The 24,042-nt window shown below is 44.4% G+C and overlaps 1 protein-coding gene across 1 annotated transcript in view; it reads right to left on the reverse strand.

Annotated features, from left to right (window-relative positions):
• Positions 1-24,042, reverse strand: part of adam12a (ADAM metallopeptidase domain 12a) — a gene marked incomplete at both ends in the record, with an annotated part of 173,209 nt that overhangs the window by 519 nt on the left and 148,648 nt on the right. Inside the window, 6 exons of the mRNA XM_080747303.1 lie at positions 893-1,104; positions 12,301-12,621; positions 14,940-15,036; positions 16,078-16,213; positions 19,019-19,127; positions 22,329-22,406. Of these exons, the coding sequence (XP_080603429.1) occupies positions 893-1,104; positions 12,301-12,621; positions 14,940-15,036; positions 16,078-16,213; positions 19,019-19,127; positions 22,329-22,406 (953 nt within the window). The remainder of the gene's footprint in view (positions 1-892; positions 1,105-12,300; positions 12,622-14,939; positions 15,037-16,077; positions 16,214-19,018; positions 19,128-22,328; positions 22,407-24,042) is intronic.

Raw genomic sequence — 24,042 nt, forward strand, 5'->3', positions numbered from 1 at the left:
TTATCAGACATTTAACCACTTAAATGACTTTTTTTCTATTGATTATACTCACGCCATGGATTGTAGTAAATTTACCCCCATTGATTCCGGATGGGGACCCGAATGCATGGCACTGGATGGGGAAACCGTCAGGGTAAATTTACTATAATCACATTTTTGTCTTAGGAATGCGTCAAATACAAACAAAAATTACTGGAATCAAGTCTCCATGGTGTGAGTAATCAATAGAAAAAAAGTCATTTGGGGGGTAAACTACTCCTTTAATACTAAACGTGATCTTTGGCTCTGTACTTAAGTTAGCTCTTGTTTCCCTCAACACCAAACATCTTTGACAAAAATAGCAGATCTACAAGGACCAAAATGTAATGCCTCAACTCCTACATTCCAAGTGCTTGTCCCAGTTCAAATACAATTATTTTAGGGGGTCACGGCCTGAAAAGGCAGAGAAACACTGCTCTAAAACAGTGGTTCTCGACATGTGGGTCAGGGGGGGGTCCCCAAATTATTTTGAGGGGTCCCCAGATGATTAACTTAATGTGCAACATTGTTTTTTCACTCAACAGTAAACAAACCAACATAACGTTTAAGTGTATATAGGGGGTATCTGCACATTTCTATGGTGACTTTTTAATACCTCTAAAATGACAAATTAAACATTGGCCAAACTGTCAAATATTAGAGGCAGAAATTGTGAAAATAGATGGATAGATCTACATGCTCACAACGCCTCGCGTTGCGAGGCGTTGTGAGCATGTAGATCTGCTATTTTCACAATAGAACCGTGTTATACAAAATGTAATGCCTCAACTCTTAATTATTTTAGGGGGCCACGGCCTGAAAAAGGCAGAGAAACACTGCCCTAAAGGGCAATGATGATGGCTGCGAGACTCACCTGTTGTTGGGGTGCGGCAGAGGACGAGCGGGTCTGGGCACACCGGGGACCATGGCGTGGCCACTGACCGTAGAGGGCCCTTGGACCACGGAGGGTCCCCGGTGGTCCCCGGAGGCACCCTGCGCCGCGGAGGGACTTCGTACCAGACGAGAGCTCCGTCCCAGCGGGTCGGCAGGTAGGGGCTTCTGAGGAGGCAGGGGTTTCTCCAGCTCCTGGTGGGAAAGACCAGACACGCACTGAAACTCCGCTCTCAAACTGTAATCGTTTCCATGTCAAGGAACCCCAAATGAACCCATTCAGAACGGGCACACATTATTGTGTATCATTATTTTATGCTTTAACTATTGAAAAATAGCAGATATACAAGCTCACAGCGCGGCACCGAGTGCCGCGCTGCGAGCTTGTAGATCTGCTTTTTTGAAAAATCGTGAGAATTTTTATTTTGACCCGATTCTTTAAAAAACCTGTGTTTCTATGTCAGCAATCTGGCTAGCCATCGTCAAAGAAAAGGTCCTTTTCGCTTAACTGGAGCTCAGTTAGTCTGTTCTTGAGAGACTACTATGTCAGTGGTTTTCAAACCTTTTCATGTGAAGGACCCCCCAAAATGATATGTATTTGGCCACGGACCCCCATCTCAAAATATCTAGTTCCAGGGACCACCCAGAAGCAAAATTTGAGTTACAAACGTTCGCGTTGAAAATACATATATTCAAAGATTTGCACACATTTTCACGACTTTTTCAAAAATAGCAGATCTACAAGCTCGCTGCGCGGCACTCGGTGCCGTGCTGTGAGCTTGTATATCTGCTATTTTTCACTGGTTAAAGCATTCAATATTTCTAAGCCTAAATGTGTGAATATGTATTTGGCCTGGGAGTCAGACCTCCCCATCCGAAATGACTTTGTGCCAGGGACACCCATACATACAAGATTTGTGTTCTTAAAATGTTTCAAACATTTTAATACATTTTACCTTTTTTCTTGGGGCCGCGGACCCCCTGTCAGAAAGGGTTTTGTGCCAGGGACCGCCATACAGGATGAATGTTTCCAAAAAAATCATACCTCGGTTCGAAGTGAAGTGGTGAATTTTTATTCTATGTGTTCTAAAGCTATGAAATCTGTGTTCTAGATCTATACATTCTGTGTTCTAGATCTATACTTGCTTTAGTTCTATATTTTTATGAATTCTGAATGAATGAATGATTTTGTCTGGAGGGCCAAATTGTCATGTGAAGCTTGACCAATCCTCAATTCTGCATGCACGGGACATGTACGGGACAGACAAAGCCACTCCTTGGGAATCTATGGGAATCCTCAAAAAAACATGTACGGGACAGACAAAGCCACTCCTTGGAAGCGGCTTTCACCGCTTCAAAAACATTAAAACTTCCTCGCTTTTCCAAATAGTGTTAAAGTGGTTAAGCTGGGTCGGTCGGTCACCCAGCAGACCCCGAAACCCCTGCCCTAAAAACCTGAGACACACCAGCAGGGGGCAGTCAAAGTCAACCAATCAGGGCTATGTATAGGCTTGTTGTGTCTGCATCCCTTGGTCGCCATGGCAGCGCTGCCCATCGGACATGAGATGAGGAGAGATGTCATGTGGTTCTAATCATCACTGATGAGGTCATGATAAACCCTACCTACTCCACTCTACATCTGGGCTGCGTCTCTCCTCCCTGTTCTGCTCTGTTCCAGTGGCGTACAGCAGGGGTCTTCGTTTTCAGGCCAAGGACCCCTTAGCTGAGAGAGACATGAAGCAGGGACCCCCTCTACATATTGTATAACCCATTTAGGCCTAGAATTATTCAATGCTTTAACCAGTGAAAAATAGCAGATATACAAGCTCACAGCGCGGCTGCGAGCTTGTAGATCTGCTATTTTTGAAAAAGTCGTGAAAATGTGTGCAAATCTTTGAATATGTATTTTCAAAGCGAACGTTTGTAACTAAAATTTTGCTTCTGGGTGGTCCCTGGAACTAGATATTTTGAGATGGGGGTCTGTGGCCAAATACATATCATTTTGGGGGTCCTTCACATGAAATGTTTTGAGAACCACTGACATAGTAGTCTCTCAAGAACAGACTAACTGAGGTCCAGTTAAGTGGACAGTCGATAGCGCCGCCCATGGCTGCTGTGGTGACTACGTGTTGTGTTCTGTCGGTGTTGTTTGGTGTTTGTCTGTTGTTTGGTGTTTGTCTGTTTTTTGTTTTTTTGTTATATGTGAAAAAAATGATTTGAATGCAAAAATGTAGTATGCCAAAGCAAATTCCTATGTGTATTACACAATGGTTAATAAAGAAATCTGAATCTGAATCTGAAAAGTGAAAAGGACCTTTTCTTTGACGATGGCTGGCCAGATTGCTGACATAGAAACATAGGTTTTTCCAAAAATCTTAGAAGGATTCAAAAGACACTTATAGAATCGGGTCAAAATTCTAATGTTCACGATTTTTCAAAAATAGCAGATCTACAAACTCGCATCGCGGCACTCGGTGCCGTGCTGTGAGCTTGTATATCTGCTGTTTTTCAATAGTTAAAGCATAAAATAATGATACACTATGTGTACCCGTTCTGAATGGGATAAATATGTGGTACAGATTTTCATTGATTTCATAGATAGATTTATAAACTTGTTTGACAGCACTGTCATCAGTCGGTTAGATTTGTGTTAATGTGTTTTCTTCCCCCTTCAGATTTTTGACCACTTAAATCATTGTTACTTACTAAACTTGACCTTTCACATTGTACTTTTTTTTACCTCTAAACCGAACCTATTTGCCTAAAATAGCCGATCTACAAGATCTGCTATCTTTGGATAACGTTTTCCTCAGAATTGGGATGAGAGGGTTCAAGTTGTTAATTTTGAAATAATTATCCTATCACACAAAGATTAGGCGGCCCCCCTGTAGTAACTCTGAGGACCCTCTAGGGGTCCCGGCGGACCCCCTGTTGAAGACCCCTGGCGTACAGTAGAGTAACTAAGTACATTTACTTAAGTATTTGTAGATCCAAAATATTGTAGGCTACTTTTACTCCACAACATTTATTTGAAAACTTTAGTAACTAGTTACTTTGCAGGTATACATTAAAATATTATAAACCTACATTAACTTTTTCTCTGCCATTTTAAACATAGCTGTAGTAAGCAGCTGCCAAATTGTCCTTACCTTTTAGCGTGGGCACGCGCACGCATCGTGCACAATCTGTGCGCGACTCATCTAGTAGACGTGTAGACTCGGTGACAAGCTTTCGAATACAAAAAACCCCATTGAAAAAGACATATCCGTTGCCACGCTGTATCTCTGCTTATCAGCCAGTGTTTACATGAAAAAGCATTGAAAAAAGCCAACTGTGCGCTATGGTAACACGTGGACACGTTCGCGCACAAAACGCACGATATGTGCGGGGATCATAATCCAGGCGTGTAGAGACTGGATCAAAGTTTCCAAACGCAAAAATCCGATTGAAAAACGAGTGTTCCATCGCCGAGTAGCTTTCTCCTCTGTTACACAGTAAACCAATGGAGGCGGGACTATGGCCCAGGCTCAGACTGGATACGGAAAGCTGGATCCGGTCCAGACCGGAAATGACCGGATACAGTTAGGGGGGCGGGCCTAAAGAGCCAGAATCAGCGAAAATCTGCGCTAATACTTTTAATCCTTTCATAATGATTAAAGCTAATTAAACTTTACGGGCTCTACGGGCATGGCAGCGCGGTACAGCGGGAAATCTACGGTCTCTACGGGGATCGCGAGGTATGAGTTAACCACTCAAGGCCTATTTTATACCTAGGCTATTTGAACATAGCCGATCTACGAGCTTGTAGATCTGCTATTTTCAAACATTTCGTATTTTTACTTTTGGTCGGCTTCTTTAAGTACATTTTGATGCCAACACCTTCATACTTTCACTCAATTATATTTTGAATTCCAGACTTTTATTTCTAAGGGCACGGTCACACCAAAGGATGGTTGCCAGCACTGCAGATAAACTCTTTTTGTGCGCGAAGAGTGCATTCTGTCCCAAAGCCTGTGACGCACCTGTCACTCACTTCCAGGACCCTCCCTGTATCTGCCTTCGACTCACCCGATTGGACAGAGGGGGAAAACCGAATTTATCTGCTCCAGCATAAACGCTATGTCTTCACATGTAAATTTGCATATGAAGTCACAAAGAGCAGCAAACCATTATTGTTGTGAAACTGTCGATCTACACGTGTGAATGTCTTTTCCGTGACGTCACATTTTTATGCTACTTCAAACTCGGATTAAGTGTGCGTGTGTGGATTACTGGTTACAAGTTTGTATTTCAGTTCGAGTGCTCAAATCAAATCGACAAGCTCTCAACTTTCGCAACATGATCTGTCCATATAGATTTCCTTTCCATATTTACGTAACCCTTGTAGGAGTGATATTAGAGGAGCTATAGGACAGAGTATGACAGGGTTCCCCAATTGGTTTTCCCCAAGGGCCGAATTATGTCTAGGGTACCAAGCCGAGGGCCACAACATTGCAGGGGGTGACGGCGGCGTTCCCGCTACTCCAGCGACTGCGACAGTTCAGATATCGTCGTTGTCGGGTTGTATGTCCAAAACCATTTGTTTTGCATTTATCATTTTAAAAAATATTTAAACTAGTGAAAACAGCCGATCTACAAGCACAACGCCTCGCACCGTGAGGGGTTGTGTGCTTGTAGATCTGCTGTTTTCACTACTTTTGTGCGACGGCCTTGTATGATTTGCGAAAAGAACGTACAAATTTGGAGATACGAGATTTCCAACCCGACAACGACGATATACTAGTGTTGTTGCTGCTCTTATACCACCATTATTACTGGGGCTGGTGTGGGCCAAACAGTAGCCCCCAGCGGGCCGCAAATGGCCCACGGGCCGCCTATTGGGGAACCCTGGAGTATGATAAGAACCTGAGACGCAGCCCTACATCTGGTGTCCATTCTCTTCCTCCTCTCCTCGCAAAGGCTGGAGAGAAGCCTCCTCAAACATCTCCCGACAGGACAGCAGCCAAGCAGCAGAACCTTGGACGCTCTGACCAGTTATTTAAAATGTCGTTCCTTCCACGACCTCACGTTTGACGGTTGGTCCTTTAATGCAAATGTTTCTCTGCTAAACCCCAGCGCTCCCCCGAGAGGCTTCTTTATGCCATCCATAAAGTGATTACGACCGGTTATGCCTCCCCTTTGCATCCGTAATGCCAAAAGCCATTAAGATATATACTCCTGCAGCGCTGCTAATAAATCACAGCGTTCGCCGCCAGCCGCTTCATATGAGGGGGGACCTCAGATCAATCCAAAAGCATCAGAACAAGTATCAAATGGTGGTTAGATGAAAGGCAGACAAATCAAAACATGAAGGGTCTATTAAGCGATGATGATGAATAGATATAAAACTCTGACTCTTGAATTCACCCGTGAGTAGCAAAGTCCATTTGACACAGTAAAATCCTGAGGGTCCATTTTACCCTCTCAGAGTCAAACAAACCCTCACAATCTTGCTGTTCATTTACACAAGTCCAAATCCAGGACTCCCTGTCCCTGTCCCAGAGATGGAAGAAGTACTTTGATTTTGTCCTTCTTTGTTTAAGCCCGTAGCCCAATCAGGGACCGGCATTTCAGCCCTAACCCATCATTAACAGCTAATGAGGGACCAGCATTCCTGGTGATGCCAGTGTTGATGTCACTGGCATCGCCAGTGGTGATGCCAGTGGTGAGTGCACCTCATGGCGTGCTCTGCTGGCCCACAAGTAGGCCATACATGGCCTACTTGTGTGGTTGCCGTGATGCGAATTTTGCAAATGAATTTCGCCTTACCATTAGATTTTTCCTCTTCAAGTCAATGGGGAAGATGAATTCACTAATCCATTAATGGCCATATATGGAGATCTCTGTGTCAGTCCTTGTCCCTTTAATGCCCATATATGGAGATCCCTGATGTCATCAATATCAGATGTCATCAGCCCATATCTCGGAAAGCCCATATATGGACATACTGTGTCAGTCTCATGTGGTCTATGATGTCAGAATTCTACGATGTCAGCCTTCTCCATATTTGTGGTTGCCCTTAACTAATAATTTGATTGATTACCAGCAAGACTCCTTAATCGGGAGATAAGCGACGGCCAAGTCGCATAATGTTGTCTGCAAAAAGCAACCTCATGGTGGCGCTAGAAGAGGTGCATGTGAGAAATCAGGGGCGGAGGTTGTGGTTTGCCAGCCAAGGAGTGTGTGTGCAAAGTTTGGCATGGATAGGGGCAACGGTGCTGGAGATAAGAGTCTGCAAAAAGCAACCTCATGGTGGCGCTAAAAGAGGGGCAGTGAGAAATCAGGGGCATAGGTTGTGGTTTACCAGCCAAAGTTTGTGTGTGCAAAGTTTGGCATGGATCGGGGCAACGGTGGCGGAGATAGGAGCAGGGGGGAAAAGTGTGACATGATGGTGTGACGGACAGACGGACAGACAGACAGACAGACAGACAGACAGACGGAGGAAGTTTTGATAGTAACTGCGACCTGACGGTCGCAATGTATCATCTAAATCTGCAAAGTAACTAGTAACTCAAGCTGTTTATATAAATGTAGTACACAGTACAGTCGAAAGTACAACATTTGCCGCTCAGATGTTGTGGAGTTGATGTATCGTAAGTAACAAGAAGTGGAAATCCTCATAGTAAAGTGTTACTTTACACCACTGCCCTTCCCCTATAACCCCCTGCAGAGATGCTTCCTTCCACTGGGTGGGAAGCAGAGCCTGGCCGTCGCCCCGTTGGGAGCTGCCAAGCAGCTGTTAGAGATACCAGCGTCGTCGGGTCTGGTGCCAACGGGCACTGCTTTCAATTTCACACTCACACATTAAAAGAGCGGCGCCTGAAAAGGGAAGAGATGCTTCCTCGTGAGAGATGAGCTTCTTCTCACGTGTTGTTGAAACACCGCCACAACAGCAACAACAACAACAACACAGAACTTTGATCAAAGCAAAGCTCGGGGGCGGCCCGCTGGCCTACTGATCCAGGCGCATACCACTTAGACATTACCACATAGGCATGGATGCCTGACGGTGTCGCCGGTTCGATTCACGATCCGGACGACCTTTGCCGCATGTCACTCCCCATCTCTCCCCCCCATTTCCTGTCAGTCTACTGTCCTATCCAATAAAGGCATACAAAGCCCCAAAACAAATCTTAAAAGAATCTTCCTGACGCTCATTGTGCGTTTCGAGAACAAGAGCACACGTTCACGTCTAATCGTGGGGCGCGAGTGTGACACTCTACATCCATCATCAATCACACTGACGTGTCGCGTTTGGAAATCGTCCACCGGGCGTCATCTGCGACCCTGACCGCTAATCTAGGAGGAGAAGGGAAAGTCATTAGCGCTTTAACGCCCACTTAATTAAGGCTGATATTGGGTTGCGGCATGGTGTTGACCTCCGCTCCCCAGTCGTATCCCTGCCATCCCTGGGGCAAGGCTATGATCCCTGACATAATTAAAATCAAATCATAGGGGTGAAAAGAGCTTTAACACCGACACTCACTGAGGACTTGACTCAATTCCTTGCTATTTTTCTTTCTCCAATAACACTGTATCTCTGTCTATTTTCCTTCCACAGGGTCCGTGTCCCCTGTGTGGACGGTTCATACAGGATTAGAGGCAAATAAGGGCCTCGAAGGATCATCGAGTTATTGAGATACCCGCAAGGACACTTTAATTTTCAGTTCACCCCAACTTTGACTGACTTCATTTGTGTCTACATCTATACCTACACTGTAAAAACAATTAATATTCCCAAATGGGTGTCCCCTCCCGAAAACAGCAGTTACACTTCTGGACTGTACTGCAGGGTTCTTCAATGTTTTCAGGCCAAGGACCCCATAGCTAAGAGAGAGATGAAGCAGAACATATCTGTACAATGGGATAAAATCATGGATTTAATCATTTAATCTACAAAATACAGTAAGTAATTACCCATAGATAGATAGCTAGACAGACAGACGGACGGACGGAATGAGAGAGAGAGAACTGTATTGATCCTGAGGGAAATTCAGTTGTCATCGCAGCACGGCAGCAATTTGTGTTTGAGTTTTGCTTCAGGGTTTGCTACGGTGTGTTGACATCAGGCTGTTATAGCGATGGACTGTATTATGAAGGACAAACAACACCAGAGTAATGGACAGTTTGTGACAATGTGGAATGGCAAGTGCCTGAGTTGTCTCAAAGCCTCGGGGCTCAAGGCTCAGAGTCTTTTTTTCCTGAGGCTGTAAGAGCACTGAACAAGGACAAAGAAATCTAAACAAAACAAGCTGTATTCAACCTGTACACACATCTCTCCATCTCTCTGTGTTACTTGCACTAATGTACCTATCGTCGCTGTCGGGTGGAAACCTTGCATGTCCAAAACCTTCCTTGTTTTGTTATTATTTTAAAAACGATTTAAAATAGTGAAAATAGCCGATATATAAGCACATAACGCCTTGAGCCATGAGGTGTTGTGTGCTTGTAGATCGGCTATTTTCACTACTTTTGTGATACACTTTTGTATGATAAAGTAGGGCTGTAATTAAAAAAAAAGAAATTACAAAAAAAGCAAATTTGAAATTTGCAGATACGAGGTTTCAGCCGGACATTGACGACACAGTTCTCTCTGTTGTCTCCAATCTATGGAACAGTCTCCCGACTGAAGTAAGACAGTCCTCTGACCTTCAAATTTAACCTTAAGAGGTGGCTTAAATCAAATCAAATTTGTAATCATGAGAAATGATCTGCTCCATCTGTCACTGGAGTTGGCTCATAATTGGCTTGTATTAGTCCCGTTTACAATTTACTATTTTTATTTACTATTTACTATTACTATTTACTATTACTATTTACTACTATTTTACTATTATCGACTTCAACCGTAAGAGGTGGCTTAAAGCAAGTCAAACCTAGATTCATGCTAACTATCTGCTCCATCTGTCACTGGAGTCACTCAACTTGCTATAATTATGTCCCCTTAATGTTTTACTGTACTGTTTTGTACTGTACTGTATTGTATGTATTGTATGTCTTGTATGGATAGCCATACCTTCACTTTTGTACAGCCTGCCCAGGGACAACAGATGAAAATTAGCTCATGGCTAATGCCTCATTCACACTACAGATATATAGTTGAACGTTTTGCTTGGTAATTCAATGTAATCTCAATGGAAACCAGCTTTAAAGGCTGGATTCCAAGGACAGCCGACACGCCCAGCCTTTAAAGCTGGTTTCCATTGAGATTACATTGAATTACCAAGCAAAACGTTCAACTATATATCTGTAGTGTGAATGAGGCATAACTCTGGCTCATTTACATTGATGTGAAAACGGACATGTTGATTAATGTGCTTTGTCCCTGACAAATAAATAAATAAATAAATAATAAATAAATATTGTTGCTGTCGGGCAGGAGCTCTTATCTCCATATTTTAACTTTTTTTGTTGTTGTAAATGAACACCCTACTACTGCTTGATCAGTAGCTCATCCGCCAGCTCGAAACTCAGCTCGAAGCGACGTGTTTTGAGCTCATCGATCTGCTACTTTTACATTAAAAAACAGTTCTGGGTAAATGAGGTTTCCACCCGACAGAGACGAAATACATCCTTGTAGGTTTTACTCACCGTGTTAATTGCTGCACTAATGTACATAAACTTACATATGTATTCATGTGCATTCCATACAACACACATTCTATAATCCTGATACTAATCCCCCTATTTTAAGACGATGGGTTAAGCGGCTCAATCGTAGTATGTACGGTACATCTATAGGTTGCCTGCAATGGCATATTTTCTGTAGCTGTTGTCTTGTGGAAAGGATAAGCTCTTACAGTGTTATGTTGGATGTGCACTATAGGCCAGTGGTTCTCAACCTGTGGGTCGGGGCCCCCAGGGGCGTCCCCAAATTATTTTGGGGGGTCCTCATATGATTAATTTAATGTGCAACAGTTTTCTCACTCAACAGTAAACAAACCAACATAAGGTTTAAGTGTATAGATGGTATCTGCCATTTCTAAAGTGACAACTTAAGGACTTTTTAATACCTCTAAAATGACAAATTAAACAATGGGAAAATTGTCACATATTAGAGGAAGAAATTGTGAAAATAGCCGATCTACATGCTCACAACACCTCGCAACGCGAGGCGTTGTGAGCATGTGATGCCTCAACTCTTAGTGCTCGTAGGGTGGGGGTCCCCAGTTAAAATATGATTATTTTGTGGGTCGTGGCCTGTCCTGAAAAGGTTGAGAACCACTGCTATAGGCATCTGGCCTGTTTGAGTTTGACTGGATGTTGGCATATCACAGCGAGTTGGTTGTTTGTTGTCTTTGTGTCGAACTTGTGGCGGTGTACCACAGCCCCTCCTGGACGGATTGGTATGTGTGTGTATCAGATAGCCTTTGAAGGCTGATCTGAATGTGTCAGGGGTAATGGGAGTCACAATCACAGCTTTGTACAAATATACAATACGCTTGTTGGACAAAATAAGAATAGACAGTGTCGATTTTAGCGTTGCTCAATTGGCAATGTGTTATGAGACAAACCTAGGTCTAACTGTCTCCACGGATACAGTTTCATGAGGCTCAAATGAGCCGTGACAAGGTGATACACCAATCTGAAAGTGACAAGAACATCACTTCACACGTTTGGTATTGTAGTCAGTAAAGCTGCCTTTTGCCCCCCAGAAGTCATTTTTTTGGTGCACTCTAATTTATTATGATTAAAAGTATTCTCCTACTCTGCTACCACTGCTTACATAACAACTGATGCAGTACCTTATTGAAGTAATGAGCCGTTATTTACATTTTAATTGTCACTGTAGGCTACAACATTTGTTATCTGTTGAACCACAAAAAGATTACAATAAATACATTTCTTATGATTTGTACTAAGTATAAACCATAAAGCCTGATTTGTGTAAGTATAAAACAGGCATGCGGTAACAGTGCCAGAGTGAAAGGTTTCCAATCCTTGTAGTTGTGTGACTCAGTGGTTCTCAACCTGTGGGTCGAGTCCCCCAGGGGGGGTTGCCAGAAGATTAACTTAAAGTGAAACATTGTTTTCTCACTCAACAGTAAACAAACCAACATAAAGTTTAAGTGTATAGAGGGTATCTACGCATTTCTAAAGTGACAATTTAAGGACTTTTTAATACCTCTAAAATGACAAATTAAACATTGGCCAAATTGTCAGATATTAGAGGCAGATATTGTGAAAATAGCAGATCTGCTATTTTCACAATAGAACCGTGTTAGACAAAATGTAATGCCTCAACTCTTAGTGCTCGTCAGGGTGGGGGGTCCCCAGTTAAAATATGATTATTTTGGGAGTCGCGGCCCGAAAAGGTTGAGAACTGACCGCCAGGGTTGCGCTCAAACTCACCATGACCATCCTGCAGGAGTTATGGCGTTGTGGCGGCACGCCGCGGAACGAGGCGCCCCGGGACGGCGGGACCACGCGGGCGTGAGGAGGGGGCGGCGCCCCCCGGTGGGGAAGAGGAGGGGCCGCCGCCGGGCCCCTCGCCACGGGAACACCGACAACGGCGGAGAGGGACAGGGTGAGAGACAGCGGGACGACGGGATGGTGGTGGCTGCCGCCCAGGTGAGCGGGGGGACACTGGGGCAGCCGGCGCAGGTTGTGGGAGGGGCAGGGAGCCGGCGGCGGCAGCAGGCGGGCCTCGGGGACCCCCAGGTGAGGCGGAGGCTGTGGAGAGAGAGAGAGAGAGACAGTGAGATAAGAAGAGACACCGTCCGGACAAGTCAGAGAGGATGAAACACCACCACCACCACCCCGAGCTGTCTGTTTCCTATCAGCCCGCAGTCGTGTTAACCTCCTCCCCCTCTCACCGCCTTCCTTCCTGGCTGTCGGGGGCGCATAAATCAAGTGCTCCTGACGGCCCACTCTCTGGTCCCTAGGTGCTGCTCAGGTAGCCTATCAAAGGGCTGAGACAGAGATCCTGCCATGAGCACCCGTCTGCTCTCAAGGAATGCAACGTCCAGGCAGACGACCCCACGCACGCACGCACTCACACGCACACCCGCATATGGGCAGAGCTAACAGCGCAGAACTTGGGCCAAAAATGTGAGTCTGCTTGTTCTTCAACGCTGGCCAGACTTGCGCTCAAATGTACACCCAGTACACATTGCATGTGCTCACGCACACACACACACACACACACGCGCAGTCGCACACACACACACACCACACACACACGCACACACACACGTACACACGCACGCTCTACCGATTTAACACAGCTCCTGACAACTGGAAAATGACCTCACCTGCACTCCGCTCCGCTTACATCAAACAGTCTTACATCCTTTCTCTTCTTACCGTAGCGTCCCAATGAGAAGCATATGCTGCTAACTAAAAACACAGTAATGTACAACAGCAGACACGGCGTGTCTGGGGCACGCGTGTGTGTGTGTGCATGTGTGTGTGCTGTGTGTGTGTGTGTGTGTGTGTGTGTGCCAGCCTGTAACACGAAAAATGTCAAATCACAGTTCTCCTCCCGCCACGCGGCTGTTTATTTGAACCCCGTTTCAATCGATACCAGGCCCTATCGTTGTTTATGATAAAGCCAAGGCAATCGCGGCGTTGTTAAGGCAACGCGGCTTAGACATTCTGTACGGGCGGATCGGAGCAAGAGGAGGTGCTGCTGTGTTTTGCAATTATCCGCGAGAGAGGGTGGACTCCCTAACAGGAATGGACAGCCGCATCAACATTCCCCGCGCGAGACACGCGCAGATAAATCAATTTCTCCCCTAACAGGCGTTCTCTCTAATGACAAGAAATGTATTGAAGTGTCATGCGCACGTTGCTCACCGCCGGGTTCCATTATCATGGCCTCCGCCCCGCGTGGCCACGCGGAGCGGGGATGGTTTAATTGGATTTGAATGAGCTGCCGTTTATGGGAAAACAACATGCCACTCTGGGAGAGAATGATTTAGCATTTTTGAGAGAGAGAGAGAGAGAGAGAGAGAGAGAGAGAGAGAGAGAGAGAGAGAGAGAGAGAGAGCATGCCTATTGTACTGTAGGCAGGATGAGCTTCTACTTTAAACACATCAGCGGTGGAAGAAGTACTTGAATGTTTTACTTAAAGGTAGGGTAAGTGATTTCACTTATGTTTCAGTTTTCATGTACAGTAGGTGACAGGCGGGGGCTTCCTCCAATCATGAACAAGTGGGGGCGGGCCTTGGTGTAAGTAAGGCCCGCCCCCAACTCGACCATGATTGGAGGAAGGCCCCGCTCTATCCTTATTGGAGGAAAACCTGTCACCCAACAGTTTTGGTGGAGCAACTGAAACTGCTTTTTTCTCCTCACAGGGGATAAGTCCAAATATGGACCAAACATTCTTTAGTACTATCATAATGTATTATCAGAACATTATGTTGTTGTTTGAATTAAATGAAATAACTTAACCTACCTTTAAAGGGATAGTTCACCCCCAACATGACTTTTTTTCTATCGATTACTCAACCCATGGAGACTTGAATTCATGGATTTTTTTTATTAGTTTTTGTAGCGTTTCTAAGCCAATAATTTGATGACCAACAGTGAGACACAAAGAGCCTGCTTTGTTCCCTATGGAGCCACAAAGATTCTCTTCAAATGATTGGCTTAGGAATGTGACAAAAAAGAAGAATCGAGTAATCGATAGAAGTAAATTAATTTTGGGGGTGAAGAACTATATCCCTTTAAGTAAAAGTATCAATACTGCAATGTAGAAACACTCTGTTAAGACACGGTCATACCGCACTTTTATTCTACCTATGAGGGCGGATTCAGCAAATTGCATTTCAATGGAGCGTTTTGCTGCCATTTGCGGGTTTCTGCAAAAAAAAGGGCTCCATTCCCATTGAAATGCATTGGCAGAAAATGCCCTCATGTGTAACCGTGTGTGTGTGTGTGTGTGTGTGTGTGTGTGTGTGTGTGTGTGTGTGTGTGTGTGTGTGTGTGTGTGTGTGTGTGTGTGTGTGTGTGTGTGTGTGTGTGTGTGTGTCTGTGTGTGTGTTCACCTTGAAAATGGCTCCATGAGGCGGCTGTGGGCTTCTAAACACTGACTGCTGTGGGTTAGGAGGACTGGATGGTCGGCTTGGACCCCCACTCACTGACCTGGGGGAGGCAACATAAAGACATCTCACATGAACGAAGCACATCATTACATAACATCAGGGTGTTACGTGCCCTAACAAGCACTTGGAATTGTATGAGTTGTAGAATTATTTTGGCCGAAAATCACGCAAAGCGGTACACAGTATATCTAAGTCATGTCATCAACATCTCACAGAACCATGAAAAGAATCAGGCCATGATGATTCATGATCGCGATTTACGCTATTATCGCGATAATCATAATATCGATAACATCCATTATCCTGGGGTGGAACATTTGCTCAAAAATAGTGAGCTTGTAGATCGGCTATTTTTTGGCAAAGAGAATTGGTAGAGAGTAAAAAAAAAAAGACTGTATCAAGTACGTAAATTATAAGTACGTTTTACCAATAGAGGTTTTAAATGGTACCGGATATGCAGCTCAGCAAATAAAAGGTGAATTGATCCCAGTGCATGACGGAGGACGATAAATGTAATCTCCACGATACGACTATAGCGTGAGTGTTTTTCTTTATCACGATAAACGATAGCATCGCTTATCGTCCCATTCCTAGTACAGAGTAGGGCATTCACCGAATATTCGAATATCAAAGTCACTATTCAACGTTGTTCACCGAAGTCGAATATTCGCTTTTTTTTCTCTCTCTCTTTAAAAAATACATAGTTTATAAAGCTTGGCTAGATAGGAAGTCATAAGAATGATTTGTCAATGCCCCTCAAATTCTCAAACCTTTTTAGGCAGTGACCCCCAAAACAAACATATTTGAACTGGGGACCCCCACCTTGACAAGGAATTGTAGGTATTACATTTAATGTGAATCGGTTCCGCAGATGAATATTGTGAAAATAGCAGATCTACATGCTCACAACGCCTCGATCTGCTATTTTCACAATGTTCGCCTCTTGTACTTAATATTTGACAGTTTGGCCAGTTTGGCCAGTCCTGTCGAATATTCGACTATTCGAATAATTCGAATACTAAAAATCACTATTCGTGAATGCCTTAGTACAGAGAACACGCGTGGTGATGGAAAAAAGCACCTGAGCTTCTCCATGGTGTTCTTCTTGTTGGAGAAGAGCACGGTCAGCAGGCTCTTCCTCTTGATGCAGAAGAACAGAGCAGCACCCAGGAAGCTGAGGAGAGCCACCAGGATCCCCACCGTCACTCCACCACTGTCTGCTCACATGTGCACACGCACACGCACACACACACACACACACACACACACACACACACACACAGAGCACGTTATTTACAATGTAGGAATTTACAATAGTGATTCTCCACCCTTTTAACGCTTCCAGTGCCAGCCCCTAGAGGGCACCAAAGAATGCCAGACTTTCTCCCATAGGGGACTGCATTAGCATCCGGGGGCTCACGTTGCAGTGACGCGCGTGCTCACGTTCGTGCACGTCATGGAAAGGTCCCGGATGATAATGCTAACAGAATAGCTATTCCCATTTTGTCATTTTAAAGATAATTTTTCGGCGATTTCGCCGTAAATAAACCTCGCGCCACATCCCTAAAAACACAATCCAGAGATATGGGCCTCCAAAGATGTGGTTTTTCATTGGATTCGGCGGCGATTCGCGGCTACGTTCGCGGCTCACGGCCGGCATGGCTTCCCCAGGATTTGGACCACTGGATTTTAAATTTAGGCTCAGGCTTCAGAAGGCCTCGGATCATTTTAATCATTTCATTAAAAATCCCGAACATGTTCGGGATAGGCACACTGGACTACGTTCCGGAAGCGGCGCTGAACATTCGGTGAACATTGGGGGTCTCAAAAATGTATTTTAAACCATTTTTAATGGAATATATCGTCGGACCATGTAAAATGGCTAGCTGGCTAGCGTAGGACGAGCCAGGACTCTACAAGCAGCTCAGGGTAAGTCAATTAATAAAAAAAAAATTGTTTTGGATTGAACATATCCCGAACATGTTCGGGATAGGCACAGAATGAGTTAATGTCAAGGACCGGTTGATATGCTATAGGCCACTGACTTTTTGTTTTGGGCTTTTATATATGCCTTTCTTGACAGGATAGTACAGTGGTTCTTAAACATTTTCATGTCGAGGACCCCCAAAATGACACTTATTCTTAGCCCGCGGACCCCCATTTGAAAAGATATGCCAGGGACCCCCATAAGACAAGATGTTTACTTTACAGTTAACAGTTATTCTGAACCATTTATCATTTCAAGGATCCCCAGTTTGACATGCATTAGTCTACAGACCGCCATTTAATGGCATTTCTATCTCTGAGTCCCCAATTGATATTGTACAATCAATGTTAATTTAACTAGTGTACGAATGGAACCAAATGGACCCGTACACGCTGCAGGCTTCTTTGGGATGCCTGGTGCCCAGACCGCTACGTCAGCAGTCCGGGCCCTCAGTGTTGACTCCATAGACTGTAAAAAGAATATGGACAGTGGGAAGCCATTGGTTTCTATGTTGCGAAAATGAAGCTTTTTTTGTCCATTGTACGGGTGCAAATCAACGTACGGGTGAAATCAACGTTCATTGGTAGAAATGGTACCATCTCGAATGCTATTGGCTGCCAAAAATAAAGCACACAAAGAAGAACCATCACAAGCCTATGATCACAAGCCCCTCCTACAGCATACCCTGCTTTAACATCAATTATAATATAAATGTGTCCATATTCTCACAAAACGCATATCATGGTGATTGAAACGAGGCTTTAAACTAGCGACAGGAATCATAAAGTATTCATGACAATGTTTATTACGGTAAGAAAATCAAATGTAAAAGTTCGGGGGAATAGAATGGAATCCTATCATAGGAACTTTCAGTTCCGTGTTTGCTTCATTTTAAATCCGGAAAACTGCCACCCCCTGTTTGACTCTAACGGTCACGTGGAAGTGGATCACAAAGAAAAAAGTTAGAGCTACAAAGTAACTAGGACACCAGCCACGTAAACATCAAACCCAGCATTTGTCCTAAACAACATTGTTAGCAGAAGAAGAAGCAAAGAGGTAAACGCTGGTCTAATGTGGTCAGGCTGTTTGATAGGCAGATAGAAAGATGAGGTGAAAGTGTTCTTTGAAGGGAAACTAATGAATACATGAATAAATAAATACATAAATAAATACATGTGTCGCCTGTAAATACAAAAAGGAGTAGTAGAATAACCATATATTTTTTCCTGTACTGCCCCCCCCCCCCCCCCCCCCACCAGCTTTTTTCCTTCATTTAATACTTTAATAAACAACCATCTTCTGATGTTTTCTGTTGGTACATTTGGCAGAAATCCCCAGAAGATCTGTCAGCAATTTTCTATTTTAGTGGTTTTCTCAAGTTTATCACTAGATTGACATAACACATGTTTTTTTTCCTCTTTTTATTAGATTTTTTCGACATTAATAAAAACATTTCATATCCTCTGCCCACTGTGCAAATACAAGCTCATAACTCTTCTCTCTCGTATGTCCTCTAGTATGTCCTCTTATTTCATGGTTCCATCTGTTATTTTCCATTAATAATAAAATAAAACGACCCAAACTCGTTTCCCAACGGGTCTGTGGCCTTAAGCTAGATGCAGAATAGACAGAAATCTAATCTTTGCTTCTGGGGGTCCCTGGAACAAAATATTTTGCGATGGGGGTCCGTGGCCAAATACATATCATTATGGGGGTCCTTGACATGACAAAGTTTGAGAAACAATGATAGCAACATATGTTTTTTTCAGGAAAACTGTTAGGATTTAGAAGACATTTTTAGAATGTGCCTATCAGTGGTTAAGGACCCCCAAAATGTGTTTTTGGCCACGGACCCCCATCTCAAAATACTTTGTTCCACGGATGGACCCCTATCACAAAAATATTTTGTTCCAGGGACCCCCAAAGATTAGATTTCAATCTATTCTGCATCTAGCTTAAGGCCACAGACCCGTTGGGAAACGAGTTTGGGTCGACTTTGTTTTAGGTGGACCTTTCATGTATTGGTGTGAGTTACCTGCTATTCTCACAGGGCCGCTGTCCAAGCTGCCCCCAAAACCCGCCCTGTCGCAGAACGGAGGGGCCCAGTGTGCCTCGCAGTGACAGTTGTTGTTATTGTTGCACACCTGCATCGTCAAGGAGAAGAAGAAGATTATTAATACAAAACATACATTAATCACTTGAACGCCATTTTATACTTTCTCTATTCGAAATCTACAAGCTCACAACGTGTCTGCTATTTTCGAAAAAAAGTTTGAGAAATGTAGAAACATTTTAGTACCGTTACTTTGGTTAGTGAATGAATGAATGAAAATGTTATTTCTGTGTCATGCCACAATTTGGCCCATCCCATATGGGATTATATGACACATTAGACATCAAAGAAAACAACTGACATCAAAGTCAAATATAAGTGTATATTGGTGCCACTGACAACACTTGCATACTTTTACTCAGTAAAATTTGAACACAAGGCCTTCTTTGACTTGTAACAGAGTATCTTTATATTGTGGTATATTACTACTTTTACCCAAGTGAGTTCATTGTGGCTCCAGTCATTGTGCAGGGCGGTACATATAAACGGTTGGGTCCTAACGGTCTCTCTCTCTCTCTGTGTGTAATGGTGCCGCTGCCGCCTGCGCCACCACCACCACAACACGGCACATATAGTTAACAGGTGACTAAACGGCGGGCGAGTCGACTTTATGAGGATTGGCTCCAGACGTGAATGACGCCACCGCTAACAGATACAGATGTCTGAACATGCTCCATTTAACCGCACGGCGGACCACTGGAAAAGTCACACTCCACTATGTCACCCGCCGCCTGGGTCCACATGGCCAGCGCGTCTGGCATGGATACCCGGAGCACACACTTTCCCTCTCTCTCTCTCTCTCTCTCTGTCTCTCTCTGTCTCGCTCTGCCTCCAACTACTGTCTGTCTCTCTCTGTCTCTTTCTCTCCATCTACTCTCCCCCCAGTCTCCCTCCCTCCTCTCTCAGCATGTCTTTCCTCTCCCTCTTTCCCTCTCTCTCTCTCTCTCTCTGTCTCACTCTGCCTCCAACTACTGTCTGTCTGTCTCTCTCTGTCTCTTTCTCTCCATCTACTCTCCCCCCAGTCTCCCTCCCTCCTCTCTCAGCATGTCTTTCCTCTCTGTCTTTCTCTCTCTCTGCCAATCTCCTCTCTCTCTCCCCCCCTACACAATCTCTCTCTCGATTCTCCCCCTACCTCCCTCTACCCCCTCTCTCTTTGCTCTCTCTAGTCCAAACACTCTCACTCCCTTCTCTCTGTCTCCCATCTACTCTCTCTCTCTCTCTCTCTCTCTCTCTCTCTCTCTCTCCCTCTCTCTTGCTCCATATAAGGAGGGCGTGGTGAGGTCCAGTGGGGTTCTCTGGTGTAGTAATAGTGAACAGCTGTGGGCTGCTCTCTGAAAGGTGACATCTTGATCTGATCGGGGTGTGTGGGTGGGGGCTGGGTGGGGGCTGGGTGGGGGGATAGGTGTCTGGGTCGGCATATTGTCGCTGTCAGGTGGAAACCTTCTATGTCCAAAACCGTTCGTTTGGCATTTATCGTTTTAAAAATGACTTAAACTAGTGAAAACAGCCGATCTACAAGCACACAACGCCTCGCGGTGCGAGGCGTTGTGTGCTTGTAGATCGGCTGTTTTCACTACTTCTGTGCGACTGCCTTGTATGATGAAGCAGGGCTTCGTCACACAAATCTGAAACTTGGAGATACGAGGTTTCTGCCCGACAGTGACGATATGCTTCTATGTGTTTATGAATGAGGAGGCTCCTGGACATACTGGACGTATATAGCTCAGCGGTGCTCAAGCCTTTTCCTTTCAATGTAATTTTAGTTGTTAGCTATACTGTAAAATATAGCCTATGATTAGCAACATACGTTTTTCAGAAAACTCTTAGGATTTAGGACAGTGGTTTAGAACAGCCCAGCAAGCACGGTCAGGACCTGGACCAATCAATCGATTAGGGCCAGATTAAGTCAAACCATGACTACTCAGATCTGGCCTAGAATATCACCTGATTTCAACCAACATAAATCCTGCCCGGGAAAACCGACGTCCTGGATTAGTGCCAAGCCTGAGTTATAATTGTCTGCCTGCCATGTCGCACGCACACACCAAAACAGCACATCAATTAGATCCGCTGTGTTTTAGATGTGCAACATCGGCACACCGCTAAATATAAATCACCTTGAACCTTGATCAGCTACGGTCCAACAACGCTAGATGGACGGCATTTGAGAGAGAGAGAGAGAAAAAAAAAAAGAATTGAAATATGAAAATCCAATACGTCAGATCTCCAGCACAAAGTCAAACAAGCGTGTCTGTCTCTGCTGCTGCTGCCAGGGCTTCTTGGCCCGAAAAATACAGCCTTGCTTTCACATTTTCAGTTGGGAGTTTTGGGACAAGGACGACCGCCTGGGAGTCAAAGTATGATGAATGGCACTTAGAGCTGAACATAAATGAAGCCATTATGTCTAATTGATTGAACCTTTCAGTGGCTGAGATGATTGATGGCGAATGGTTACCTACCCCGCCGTACGCTGGGCGTTGTGAACACTTTCTACACCAGTGAGCCTCAAAGTACAGAAGGCACAGTGAGCAAATAGCTAAAGCAGGTGGGGACTGTTGTTAAGCCGGAGTTACACTTAGATGTGCGCGGGTGTCGCGCACCTAGCCAATCTTATAAGCTCACAGCGCGTTGTGACAGTGGTTTTCAACCCGTTTCATTACATCAGAAGGTCCATTATCTATTTGGCATTTGAGCCACGGACCACCGTTTGATGAGATTTAGCCTCTCAGAATCAAAACCTAGAATATTTTGTTAGCATTGGATACGATTTTGCCCACAAATCCAGGCTGTATTGATGTGGTGCCATAGAAGAGATCAAAATAACAATTCTTCTACATTCTCTAATTGTGGAGACCTCTTGTAAATGAAGTAATGCAGATGTTAAACAATACTTTACCACTTGAGAGTGTAAAATTAAACCCAATGGACCCGTAAGGATCCATTTGGTTTCATTTTACATTCTCAAGAGTTACAGATCTGTAAGGGTCCATTTGCTTACCAACTCTCCATCATTTAGCTGGGGACCACCGGGAACCCCCTCAAGGACCACTGGTGGTCCCCAGACCACTGGTTGAGAACCACTGCATTGTGAGCTCACAGCAGGTTGTGAGCTTGCACCTTGGCTATTGGCGATGCACGACACCGGCTTTATGAGTCAGGGAATCCAGCGGTTATCAGATTAATACAACATGCTACAGTACGTACAAGTGTGTATGATTTGGCAACCACTCACCCCTCGACTGCTGCATTTCGCCGAGCAGTCGTGCACGCCGAACACGCTGACGTTCTGACACTGTCGATTCAGGCACATCTACGGCAGGGAGGAGACATGCAAGGTTAACGGTGCCCCCTTCCAGGGATGTGATCATTATGATGGATTTTGACGATTACGATTATGGTGAGAGAAATCATCTCAGTTTCAAGAATATATTACACAACACTATGGATGCATGATCCATGTATGAAATCACAGTAGCATCTCTAAATGAGATGTTTTGTTACATTTTCCCCACAAAGTTTCTTTGTTGGCTTTTTTAACAGTTGCTGCCTTTAAATAATTCAGAAGACAATTAAGACAAATGATGCCGTTATCCAAATAAACCGAAAATAATGAACAAAAAGTATGTCTCTTTGGAAGTAATTAAAAGTTACATCTTTAAACATCCATGTCTGTCTACAGGGCTCTTCAACTGTATTACAAAATAGTTATTTTTTCCTGTTAATAGTAAAGGCGGTTAATAGTCCCTAGCAGTTCACAGAGGGTTTGCGACGGAACATCTTACAGCCTTTGATCTCATGGAGTATAAAGGGAAAGCCTAAATGTGCCTTCTGCTAATGAGTCACTGACAAACCCCTTCGCCTATAAACCGCCTGGCCATGGAATATGGGACATTAACGCGTGTTTTTTTGTAATCATTTAAGTATTTTTCAAGTCAGTTTGGTGTGGCTCGAGGACTCCTTGAAGGCACTCCACCCAAATAAATGCACGCTGGGATGTGAAACTGGCTTTTGGTAAAACAGTTGGCAAGAAGAAGAAGAATTGAACTGATTGAACTGATTGAATTTTATGGGGAACACTGACCAGGTATCAACAGGTACAAACTCATAACACGAGAACGTTGTGAGTGAGCCTGTAGCTATTTTCGGCAAAGAGATTTGGTGGAGACAGGGAAAGGCGCAGGTCTGTTTTACTATAAGAACAGCGGGTTTAAGTGGTTAAAAACAGACAGATGAGGGCAGGGGGGCTGGACCGTCCCAGAGGGCGGGAGGCTTTCAGAAGACCCAACCAGACTAATGAGGGTGACGACTGTATCGACGACCGATCAGTCCAACTCTCCATATGGCCTGTCTAATGATGAAGTCCAGTAGACATCTGTGGAGCACACAGTAGAGGGAGTGTTTTCTCTTTACTGCCATGCCAAGGTAGCCTGCCTGTCCTGGACTAATACACAAGGCACGCCCCAACCAACCCACATCTTAGTCACAGCCTGAAGTCACTCCACACCGCCATCATTTTCCACCGTCACTGCCCAGGGTTTGGCCAACACAAAGTTTCACCATGACTTTAAGAATATTGTTCTTAAAGTCATACTGTGTAAATTAAATGTGATTTTTTTCATTCCACATAAATGTGTTTTTGACAACTTTAGTAAATACTATTAAACATTGACTTTGATGAAGATGCACAAGGCATCGAAAGGTTACAGATGCTGTTTATACTTAGCACTGTGTAAATAAAAAGGCAATTAATCCTCCGAGATGCTCCAGTGCTTTAATCTTTCTGTCTGCTGATGTGTCCCGCTTCTGTGAGGCACCGGACCTGCCGTTAACTGTTTGATGCGCGGTGGTACTCCCGTTCTTCTCGAATATTAAACATGATTTTTTTACAAGTGTCGGCCCCAGACATTGCTGCCACATACTGTAGGCTCTAATGCTTGAACCCAAGT

This window comes from Nannobrachium achirus (genome assembly GCF_963921795.1).
Source record: "Nannobrachium achirus genome assembly, chromosome: 18".
NCBI classification, from domain to species: domain Eukaryota; kingdom Metazoa; phylum Chordata; class Actinopteri; order Myctophiformes; family Myctophidae; genus Nannobrachium; species Nannobrachium achirus.